Here is an 11,521-nt window from a genome sequence, read left to right as displayed (position 1 = left end):
GGCTCAGCCCTGGGGCCGCCGCCCCCAGCCCAAAGAGACCCAGCGGGGCCGGGCCCAGGGCCGCGAAGCAGGGAGCGGCCGGAGGTGCCAGGGCCGCTTCATTGGGATTCATGAGCGTGTTGGGCGGGCGGCCTGGGGCTTCGGGCTCCGGGCGGGGGCCGGGTTGGGGGGGTGCGCACGGCGGGCGCAGATGCCCGGGTGACCGCCCCGCCGCGGTCCCTGCGCCGCCTTTGTGCCGGGGAGGCGCGCGCGGGGACCTAATCCATCAAATTGTCTACAAATTGTGAAGAAAATTCAAAAACCATATGGTCGCCAGCGCCGGCGCGCTCTGGGCTGCGGAGGGCCGCGGCCGTGCCCGCACCGGGAGCCGCGGGGGGCTGGGCCCGGCTATTGTCGCCTGTCAGCGGCCGCCCGGGCCCATTCGTCCCGGCCTTCATGGTCCGCGCTCCGAATTACAGACCCATCCATCCTAAGAGAGGGCAATTTTTGTCGCCCAGGAGGAACTGGCCGCACGCCTGCCCCGCTGCCCTGCCGTCTCCTTCCTTCTCTGCTCCTTCTCTCTCCTCCTATCTTCCCATTCTTTTTTTCTCCCTCTGTCTCTGTCTCCCTTTCTCCGTTTCTCTGTTTCTCTCTCTTTTCCTCTTTTTCTCCTCCCTATCTCTGTGGCTCTCTGCTTTCTCTCTCTGCTTTTGGAGTGTCTTTCTGCGCTCCTATTTTTTTTTTTTTCCAGTTTCTCTCTGTCTCTTCGTCTCCTCCTGGACACGCACGTTCCTGGCTCGGGCCCGGGGGCCCCATCGCCGCCCGAGACCAGATGCGCATTTCTCACATCAATTTTGCGGAGAAAGAGAGCCCAGCGGCCCGGAGGCGGGACCCCACTCCGGTGACAGCGGCCACTCGCCAGCCCAGCGACAACAAAAGCCCGGAGAGAAACCCGCTCTGTCCGGGACAGTGAAAGCGGCCTTAGCCCCCGCCCCAGCCGGCCTTGGGGCGCAGCAGACCCGAGAGAGTCCTTGCAAGATCCATACTTCTGCCCCAAGCGGAGTGCCAGGGAGTGGGGGCAGAATTTGTTAATGTTGTCAGAAATTCATCCTAGCTCCCAGAAGCTTGGGCTTACATTTCCAGGTACCCACATTTAAATTCAGTCCGGCCTTGATGCCTTTGACCTCTGGCCCCCTAGTCCCCAAGGATGAGGCCTTCGGGGCTAGAATCGAAACCTGGGAACCCAAGGCTCCACCCGGCATCTGACTGAGTGATACCTGCAGTGCTCCCGGGGCTCAGCCATTTTTCAGGGAGTGCAGGGAGAATGCCCTTGGGTCTGGGGTGGGATGCAGGAACTGCAGGGCAAGACCTACTCTTTGTTCAACACAAATTAATGTTGTACTGTGGTGTGCCCCCACATATACAGGCATTTTCTCCCAGCATTTCACGGCTCGTTTTTTACCCCGACCTGGCGAAGCCCGAAATCCTCTTCTCTCCCAATTTAGCAGCTGCCTCAGGTTTATGGGCAAGAAGCGCCTCCTCCTGCTGCTTCTCCCTCGCCCTTCACTCTTAAGCCTGTCCTGAAAATCCCCCCCAAATCTCCAAGGCTGAGGCGACCGGCAAGAAGCAGCGGCAAGAAGCCCAGCCTGCCGCTGCTTCTCCGAAACGGGCCCACTCACTCAGACACGGTCACCGCCGGTTCTAGTAAAATGGCAAAGACTTTATTTATTGGAGAAAGAGGCCTTGGGTACAGTCTGAGGAGGAGAGGGCAAGGGAGGAGCAGGGAAGGGGTACTCGCAGCCCACGCACATCCAGCCACCCTCCTCTGGCCAAGTCGAGTAGGAGTGGGGTGTTGGAGGTGGCAAGAGAGACCCAGAACTGTGGAGGAGGTGAGGTGAGGGCTTGGGTTGGCCTCCTCTCTGTCTCTGTCACATGCAAAAAAATTCTAAAAAGAGTACAAAATAATTATAGGGCTTTGGGTTCTGTTTTCGATGGTTGGTTGGTTGGATTTCCCCCTGCATTGTCCCTAGGAGCCGGACTCCAACAGTCAGTCCGAGGAAATGCGGGAGGGAGGGAGGAATCTTAAAAATAGCATTAGTGGGCATTAGGAGGCAGAAATGGCATCGAAAACAGACTTTTCTCTCAGAGGGTGGGAAGGAAAGATCGATTTTGAAACTTGCAAGTCAGGACCCGGCTGCCCACCTCTTCCCTTCCCACAGGAGGAAGAAAGGCAGGAGGAAATAGAAGTCAGCTGCAATAAGGCCGAGGGAGGCGAGGAAGGAGCGGGCCGGTGCATTCGCCACATGCAGAGAAAAATCAAAACAGCCGGAGCTGCCCCTTCTCTAGACCGCAGGGTTAGTGTTCTCAGCCCTGGTTTCTGCATCGCCCTCAGCAAACCTGGCAGCCCCAGAGTTTTGAAAACATCGAAATCTCCGAGTTAAAAATAATAATAAAAGAAAGGAAAAATCAGGCTGCGGTGGGAAGAACCCGCTATATAGGTTTAAATATTTATATAGAAGCCATACAGAATTGCACGGCGAGGGCTTCCGGGGCGGCGGAGGCCGCTGGCGGCGGCCGGCCCGGCCGGCCAGCCTGGGTTTATTGCTTCGAGAGGGAAGAGGCGGCTGCCAGGAGCCGAGTCCGGGGCCGGGAACAGGAGAGGAGGCGGGAGTTGGCAGAGGAGGTCCCAGCTCCCCTCGGCGTCCGGTCCGGGAGGTGTTGGGCTTTCGAGAGCTAGGAGCCCAGGGTGGCGGAAGACCCGGGGTGCCGCTCAATCGTCCACGTCGATCTCTTCGTCTTCCTCGTCCTCCGAGCAGTCCTGGCTGCTGGCCGGCTGGTCCGTGAGCGGAGAGGCAGGCGAGAGCTGCAGGGGGCCAGCGCCCGGGGCCTGCGGGGCGCCTGGGGAGAGGACCGGAGAGCCGGGCCTCGACTTAGCCCTGCCGCAGCCGCCGCCACCGCCGGCTGTGGCCTCCGAGTTCTGCTCGAGTTCGGCCAGCGCCACGATGTCCATCTGCCCGCTGGGGCCCAGTTTCTTGGCGGACTCTACGTCGGCCTTCATCTCCTCCAGGTCCCGCTTGAGCTTAGCGCGCCGATTCTGGAACCAGGTGATGACTTGCGCATTGGTGAGGCCCAGCTGCTGCGCGATTTGGTCGCGATCGGCGGGGGACAGGTACTTCTGGTATAGAAAGCGCTTTTCCAATTCATAGATCTGGTGGTTGGTGAAGGCCGTGCGCGACTTTCGCCGCTTCTTAGGGGTCTGCCGCTGCCCAAAGATGGTCATCCCGTCGCGGCCTGGGAGGAAAGGACAGTGTAGGCTCGCGTTGCCAGAGAGGAAACCCACCCTGGCTCTGGCCCCCATAACTCCTACCCCACCCAGGCCCGTCCGGCCTGCAGTCTACCAGTGTTCCCTTCTCAGATTTAATTCAGCCTCCAGGACCAGGGCAAGCTTTGGCTCTGGCAAAGCATCACTTGTCTTTGGTCTCCCAGAAGTCCCTAGGAAAAATTGTTTTGGTCTCTGCCCCCTACCTAAGAGTTGGTTTGAAAGACCCAACGTCTCTGAGTATGAGAAAGCCAGACAGGGACACCCTAATTGCGGTGTGAATGTTGGTTCTCCATCCCTTCCCAATCACTTCAACTCTACCCTACCCAGAAGGTCCCAGCAAAAGACTCGATTCCCCACGCCGAGTAGCCGGGCTAAGAGCGCCCAGGACACTGGGAACGCAAGGGAGACCAGCAAAGCAAACAGACTGCGGAAAGAGCTTGGGTTCCCGCCACGCTTCTCCGGCCACCCCCCAGCTCTGGCCTACCCAGAGGTCCCTAGGAAGTAAGGATTGGGTTCCGTCCCACCTATCTTCACTCCCATAAGCAGCTGCTCAGGCTGGAAGGCCCTGGCGGCCGGAGCGGGCAGAGGCGAGCAGAGACATAGGGGACGAAGCGCGCAGGGCACAGGGCGCGAGGCGCTGGGTGCAGGGGAACCCAGCAGCTGCGCCTACCTTCGGCTGCCTGCAGAACGCTGACCTCCAGCCCCTTAAACGTCTTGCTGGCGAGCTCCTCCAGCGCGCACAGTGGCGAGGTCTGCGAGAGCAGCGCCCGGCCAGCCAGGGGCAAGCCGCCCGGCGCGTGCTTGTCCGCGGCGGCCAGCAGGTGCGCCGCCCCGCACAGCGAGTAACTTCTCCGCACAGACGGCTTGTTGAGGATGTCCTCGATGCTGAACGGCGTCAGCGGCTTGTTGGAGTTGGCAGGCGGAGGCAGGTGGTCCAGCGGACTGCGCCGCCGCTCCTCCCCCGGCGCCGCCTTGCCGTCCTCCTTGGAAGTCATCTCGGCCTCGTTCAGGGGCCCAGCCGGGGCGGCTCGGGCCGCGGGGACCCAGCCCGCGGGCAACTCGGAAGCCGGACGGCGCGGGCAGGCGGCGGCGGGTGGGAAGGAGGCCGCACTGGGCAGGGCGCGGGGCCGATTAGCGCGGCGGCTGAGGCGGGCAGAACAGCGCGGGGCCCCGGGAGGAGGGCGCTGACGCGGGCGCCGCTGCTGCTGGGGCTTCCAGCAATCCGGGGCCCGAGCCGGGGCGCGTTGCGCGGGGCTCCAGTTTCGCCAGCCCCGGTGCTATTTAAAGGTGTCAGGTGGCTCGGCAGTGGCTCCTGGCCCCGGGTCCTGGCGGCCGCAGTTGGAAGAGCCGAGGCAAGGGCGCAGATCCCGGACTGCGAGGGAGGCGGAGAGACGGGGCAATTGACTATTGCTAACAAGTTAGCCTTGATCGGGGTGTAATCAATTATCTGCAGCGGCACTTCTCTCTCTTTCTCTCTCCTTTCTCCCTTTCTCCTCTCTTCTTTCTCTCTGTTCTCTCCTCCTGTTCTCTCTCTCCCTCCCTCCCTCTCTTCTCTCTTCTCTGCTCCCCCCGTCTCTCTCCTTCTCTCCCTCTCCCTCGCCCTCTCTTTCACTCTCTGTCTGTCCAATGCAGGCGGCTCTAAGTTGGGAAGCTCATTAATTAGCGGGCCGGGGGTAGGAGGAGCCGGCTGGAATTAGCCTGCCTAATGCGCCTGTCAGTCCGGGCGCCGCGCAGCGCTCGGCCAGAGCTGTTTGTAAATTACATTAGCGGCTCCTTTATTGCACCCGAACCTCGGGCGACTGAAAAGCCACCACCCCCACCCCAAACTGCGAGCCGCACTCCTGGCGCACCCGCCTCCCGCCGGCCTAGCTGCAATGACAACACCAGCACCGGCCCGGAGGTCTCGGTCTCTCCGACCCGGGATGTGGAGCCCGAAAGGGTGGCGGGAACCCCAGCCCAGGAGGGAAGAGGCCGCCGCGCGGGCCAGGTAAGACCAGGAGCCTGAGTGGGCCCCGCTGCCACCCAGCGTGGACTTTGCGGGGCTGAGATCAAGAGCCCAGCGCCTCTGCCCCTGACCCTCTTGCCCCTCACCCCACCGCCTGGGCGACGCACTTGGGGAGAGGGAATCTGAAGCCCTCCTGGGCTGGCCCGCAGGAGGTCAGAGTAGGCTCTGCAGCCTTGGGTGGGCGACGCGGGAAGGGGGTGGAGGACCTCAGGGGTTGGGGGAGGGGGCTAGTCGGGGAGCTCAGCCTTCTCTTTGCTGAGAGGCGGAGGGGAGAATTGTTGGCGGCTCTGGACGCCTCTCCCCGGCCTGATCCCGAAGCGGCCGCCCTACCTCCTCCGGCAATCTTGCACACTTTCCTCCGGCAGCCGCTCCCCAGGCTGGCTGGGGCCACCGTCGGCCTGATGATGGGCGTCTGACGGGTAGCCAGGCCGGGTGCCGGGGCTAACGGGGCCGGCTCGGTGCCTCCTTCTGCGTTCCTCCCGGGCCCCAGCCGGGGCCCCGCTGCCGGCCCCGCCTAGCCCAGCGCCCGGCTTGAGTGCATGGCCAGGCCGACTCCAGCTGTTCCGGATGCGGGGCGGGGGCCCGGCGGGAGCCAGGCCGCGGCTGGGGCTTTGCTCTCAGGAACTCGTAGGGAGGCCAGGCTTCCAGTTAGACTGGGGCTAAAGGCCTTAGGGTCTGGGATCTGTGAATATCGGGAGAGCATGTTGTGTGCATTATTACTTGAAGGTGTTTGTGGTTTTGAATGTGTATTTGTGTGTGGTTCTCCGTGTGTACATTTGTATAAATGTGTGCGAACCTGTGGGTATATAGGTGTGTTTGAACTCAGCTATTTCTTTCATTTCCCTGGGGCACTCCAGCAGGGCTGTGCCCTCAGGCCTTCCTGTCTTGCTACCCCATTCTGTTTAAGTGGGGCCATTGGCCTCCTTACTAATTTTCCATATCTGCTCTTGGAGAAAGGAAGGGAGGACCTAGAGGGGGTTGGAGTCCAGGGAGGAGGAGCTGTTCCCCTCCCACACACACACACAGCCCGGGCCCTGGCTTTGTTTGTAAACTCCTGGGTGGGCTGTGTAGTTGGGCATTGGGCAGCACCACTTGGACCAGAGAAGGGCCCAGAGAGGCCAAAATGAGGACGTGTGACCCAGGCCAAGGGTTGGGATGGGAAGACTAGGATTTCTTGCCCACTCTCCCCTCATATCTAATCGCAGAGAGGGAATGAGCTAAGCTGGGCTCTGGGGCAGGAAGCAGGTTCTCTCTCTGGATGCCTCAGTGTAGGGGGCCTCTGTACAGCAGAGACAGGTTTCATGATCTCGCCTTCAGTTGTTTATTTGGAATCATGGCTGGCAGCTCTCTGGAGTAAAAGGGACAGTGTAGGTAGAAAGGGTTCTTGTTTGGTGCCCCAGTGCTCTGAGTGTTGGGAAGAACCCCTAACCTCTAACGCGTCTTTGTCCTGCATTTTCGGGTTGGAAGTAAGCGAGTGGGGAAGACAAGTTCTCAGAGGCAGGATTGGTGAGAATGGGAATCACAGTTCCCTCAGAGCTGCAGACCCACTCCAGGGCAGACCTGTCTCTACTGCTTCTGTGCTGCCCTGGGAGCCACCAGGTGATGCTGGGCCTAGCAACAGCGGAGTCAGAGCCTAGAGACCGGTGGAGAGGGACCAGTGGGAGAGGGCATCAGGGAGCTGAACGTGGGTGGCTTGGAAGCTCTGGGGCCAAGAGGGGTCTTGTCCTCTCCTCTCACTTCCTGCCCTTAGGATCCCACCTCAGCCTTTTCCTGCCATAACCCCAATCCCCTGACCCAGAGCTTCAGGCAAGTGAGGTTAGCAGGGAGGCAGGGAGGCCCCTCTAGATCCAGGAACCAGGACCCTTAGATCCCAATCGAGAGAAAAAGAGAGAGAGGAAGAGTTCCTCCCATACTTCCACACCCTTCCTGTCCGCTTCAGTCTCTACATCGCATCTGGTACTAGCCCACAGGATAGGACTTTAAGGACAAGCCAAGCCCCTACTGTTGCCCATCTCCCAGACCCTCAAGACCAGAGGAGTTCAGGGTTACTGGGTGGTTGACAGGAAGGGGAATATGAACTGGGGAGCAAAGGGATCCCTCTGCTTGGCATGTTCTTAATATCTTATCCTGCTGGCTAGTATTGAGACCTCTAGTCTTCAGCACACCTTGTCAACAGGAACAGGACACTTCACAATCATCAGCTGAGTTACCTCCGCCACCGACGCCAAACCTCTTCTTCCCTGACTGACCTGTACCTGCTGTCCAAGCCTATGGCTTGGCTCTTTTGGCCTAATTGGTTGGCCTCTTGGTTAAACACACTTGGGCACACCATATGTCTGGGGTACGGAGTGTGGTGTGAGGTGCGGGGATGTGGGGAAGTCTGTGGTACCGCCCTGTGTTTTGTTGTTTTGATTCACCCAGATCCCCTTATCCAGGCCACCTTTGGAAACCAGCCCACCTGCCATACCAACCTTTTCCCAACACTGCAGTCCTATCCCTACCTCCACTGCTGAAAAACCCCATTGTGTGGGGGGCTGGAATCTTCTGGACTCCTGGGAGCCCAATCTGCTTGCCTGCTGTACCCCTCTTGCAGAGCAATGAGGTATATTTTGGGTTTGTGTACTGACCCCTACCTCCCTCCCCAGCCAGACCTGAGGGCAGGAGCCTTCCTCTGGGTATTCTGGTCCATCTCGGACTTTCCAAGTCCTAGGAGACACTGGGCTCCCGCTGAATATTGGCTGAATGACTTTCCATAGAGCAAATGGGGTATACATGATTGTGCAGTGTGGAGGGGGGATGGTTCGGGCCCCTCAGAGGAGTTTAGAGATTAGGAGGATTCCAGAAATGAGTAACACAGGGTCAGTGGGGCTAGAGCCTGCCCTGACAGTCCTCCTGAGCCCCCATGCTGGGGCAAGGCAGACACTCTGGGGGTCTCCCCACCCCCAGTCAACTGGGCCAGAATCTTCTCACCTGGAGCTGAAAGCAGCTGATTCCCAGGGTCTGCTCCACAGCGAGAATACCTGTCTCCAGAGCCTAATCTATATGCTACCCTGATCCTGAATTCCTGTTTGCTGCTTAAACAGCCAGGGTCCAGGTTTATTCTTTCTCAGTGAATAGGGAAGGGATGATTCTGCCAAAAATCTGCTTTTCCTCAGTTTAGGGAATATTCCAGACAAAGAAGAGGGAAACAGCATTTCATGAATTGCCACATTAAGTGGACCCTGCAGACCCAAACAAAACAAGTTAATCCTTAACACAGGAGAATAATTCACTTAAACCCCCAAAGGCTCCACTGGATTCAATCTGGATTGTTTTGGTACCCCCATTCATTTCCAGATTATTTGTGTAAGCACCAGCATTGACTCTCAGGCCAGAGTTCCTTTAGAGAAAAGGGTCTGCCACTGCTTGAAACAAGTTAACTTGACCAGCAGTGCAGATCATTTACTGTTGCTGTTGTTGTGGTCCCGTGAAGACCTGCTACTCTGACACTCTGTGTGGAATTCAGAGTGTTTCTTCTGCTAGAGAAGTGGACTATGATAGACGGCCTCTTGCCACCCAGGCTGAGCCAGGACTGCCCACTCACTTTTTACATTTTGCCCTGGGCCACTATCAGCAGTAACAGCAACAATAACCATGACAATAAATACCATAAGTCTTTACCTTGTACCAGGCTCCAGGCTAAGAGTTTTATTCATTTCATTTATGACTCACAATCCTTCTGGGTAGTTACCGCTCTTAACCCGATTTTACATAATAGGAAAATGAGGCCCAGAGAAGTTAAGTAACCCGTCCAGGGTCACACAGCCTGTTTTGGAGTGATCAGGATTGGATCACTGTCCTTTTGTTTTGTTTTGCTTCTTATTCAAGTCTGTCCCCTTAATTCCTGAACCAGGGGATTCTTAACCAGAGGTCCCCCAAGGGCTCTTTGAATAGGCTTCAGGGACTCTGTAAACCCCAGAAATTGTGTATGCGTACCCAGGTGGGCGCATTTTTCTGGGAGCAATATTATAAGACATCTGGGATTCTCAAAGAGGGTGGGGATCCAGAAAAGGTAAAGGCTGGAATCGGCCACCTGGGGGAAGGGAGGCAAGCCACTGGGGAAGGGGGAGGGAAGCAGCCTCCTCCCAGGCCTGGGGAGCAGGGAGGCAGCTGCTTCAAAATTCAGGCTGGGCTCCAAGCTTGCTCCTGGACCTGCCCTGCTTTCTCTGGCCACGCCCAGCTCTTAGGACCTCAGCTGGCAGGAAGAGGTGGGGCACGGTCTGAGAGCAGGACACTCCTTTGGTCCCCTCCCAGATTCTCCCCTTCCCTACTTCTTTTGTGAGCTGAATACCTTCAGAGCACCCTGACAAGGTGGCCATACCACATGCGCCGGCCTCCTCCAGGCACTGCAGTCCTGCATGGAAGGAGGGGGAGTGCTTGCCCTTTGGAAGTGTTGGGGGGCACAGACAGACCACTGAGTGACAGAGACAGGCAGGGAGGAGAAAAGACAAGTTCCCAGAGATGCTCAAGTCCTAGGTGCCCATACTCTGCAGCCTCTAGAACAGCCTTCTCTTTTGGTTCCAAGCTTTTGCTCCCCTCATCCAAGGGTTGGGATGGTTTGTGTCCCTTCCTTTCCTGGCACCTCCTGCTCTGTCTCTAGTGCCCAACTCACTTCCTGGGGGATATCTTCTCTGCCCTGTTCAGCTCCTCTGTACTCCTTAGCACATTCCCTTGGGTGTCACTGTCATATTGCCAGGAATGTGCTGCTTTGTCTGTCTGTCCTGCCTCTCTCTCTCCATCTGTTGTGGACTTGGGAAAGGACCTGAATCACCTCTCCATGTCCCTATGCCAGCCCAGCATACACCAAGGGCTCCAAGCATTTGTTGAGTAAATAAACTAAATAAATAATCAAGGGACAAAAACGGAGCCAGATGGGGAACATAGCCTGTACCTCAGAGAGAGGACCAGTGGTACAAAGGAAGGGTAGGTGTATTGGTTTTGCCAGCTGCCTGCAGATGTGTTTGGCACTCCTGCTGCTCACACCAGTATACTCAGAGGGGCCCAGAGACCTCATTCTCTAATGCTTTTTGGCTATGGAGTGAGTTTCCTGGGTTGTGGACCCAGCTGTGGTGGTGTGGTCTGACTTAGTATTGAACGTCCTTCATTTGCTTTTTTTGTTCGTTTTTGAGATGAGGTCTCACTGTGTCACCCAGGATGGAGTGCAGCAGCACAGTCTGGGCTCACTGCAGCCTGGACCTGCTAGGCTCAAGTGATCCTCCCACCTCAGCCTCCCAAGTAGCTGGGAACAAAGGAGCATGCCACCATGCCCGGCTAATTTTTGTATTGTTTGTAGAGATGGAGCTTCGCCATGTTGCCCAAGCTGGATTTTTTTTTTTTTTTTAATAGGATTGAGGCCGGGTGCAGTGGCTGGGCCTGTAATCCCAGCACTTTAGGAGGCCGAGGCGGGCAGATCACTTGAGGTCAGCAGTTTGAGACCAGCCTGGTGAACAAGGTGAAACCCTGTTTCTATGAAAAATACAAAAATTAGCTGGGTGTTATGGTATGCTCCTGCAGTCCCAGCCACTCGGAAGTTGAGGCAGGAGAATCACTTGAACCTGGGAGCTGGAGGTTGCAGTGAGCCGAGATCGCACCACTGCACTCTAGCCTGGATGACAGAGCAAGACTCTGAGAGAAATAAAGAAAAGAAAGCAAAAGAGAAGAAAAGAGAATTGACCCCCCATCATTCGTTGGGCCCAGAAGCAGAGAGGAAGAATGGACAGAAGATGGGAGGTGACGGGCAGGCAGGAGTGGCAGGAAACAGACACCCACATGCCACCCCAGTAGCCCAGGGGTCTATGAAGAGGATAAAGGAACCTAAGTGAGTGTGTGTGTATGTGTCTGTGTGTGTGTGTGAGGTGGGGATGGGGTGGGGTGGGGAAGAGTCTGGTTCTGTTCCCCATGGAGATGACATTTGAGTTGAACTTTGTAAAACCAGGAGCATGTAAATAGGTGCAGAAGCAGGGACCATCTTGGAGGCAAAGGGAACAGACAAGCACAAGGCCAAAGATGCCACCCTAAGAGAGGTTCCAGAGTCCCCCATAGCTCCTCCCTCTGTTGTCCTGGGGGTGAGCTGCTGGGTAAACCCTTAGTCCCTTGTTTACCCGCAGCAGGTCTGTAGTCTAGAACCAGGGGCTGCTGGACTCCTGGGATGGCTATTTATTTATTTATTTATTTAT

General features: G+C 57.3%; 1 protein-coding gene across 1 annotated transcript; it reads right to left on the bottom strand.

The window, feature by feature from the left end:
- Positions 1–2,454: 2,454 nt before the first annotated feature.
- Positions 2,455–4,425, bottom strand: LBX1 (ladybird homeobox 1). The gene is made up of 2 exons (XM_010356121.1): positions 3,972–4,425; positions 2,455–3,270 (listed from the first exon to the last, which is right to left on the bottom strand). Exons 1-2 carry the CDS (start codon positions 4,294–4,296, stop codon positions 2,750–2,752), a joined length of 846 nt encoding a protein of 281 aa, XP_010354423.1. The 5' UTR covers positions 4,297–4,425; the 3' UTR covers positions 2,455–2,749.
- Positions 4,426–11,521: the final 7,096 nt, after the last annotated feature.

Source organism: Rhinopithecus roxellana, chromosome 11 (genome assembly GCF_007565055.1).
Source record: "Rhinopithecus roxellana isolate Shanxi Qingling chromosome 11, ASM756505v1, whole genome shotgun sequence".
Lineage (NCBI taxonomy): Eukaryota > Metazoa > Chordata > Mammalia > Primates > Cercopithecidae > Rhinopithecus > Rhinopithecus roxellana.
Note: the sequence above shows the minus strand (reverse complement) of the source record. Positions and strands in the feature narration are given on the sequence as shown.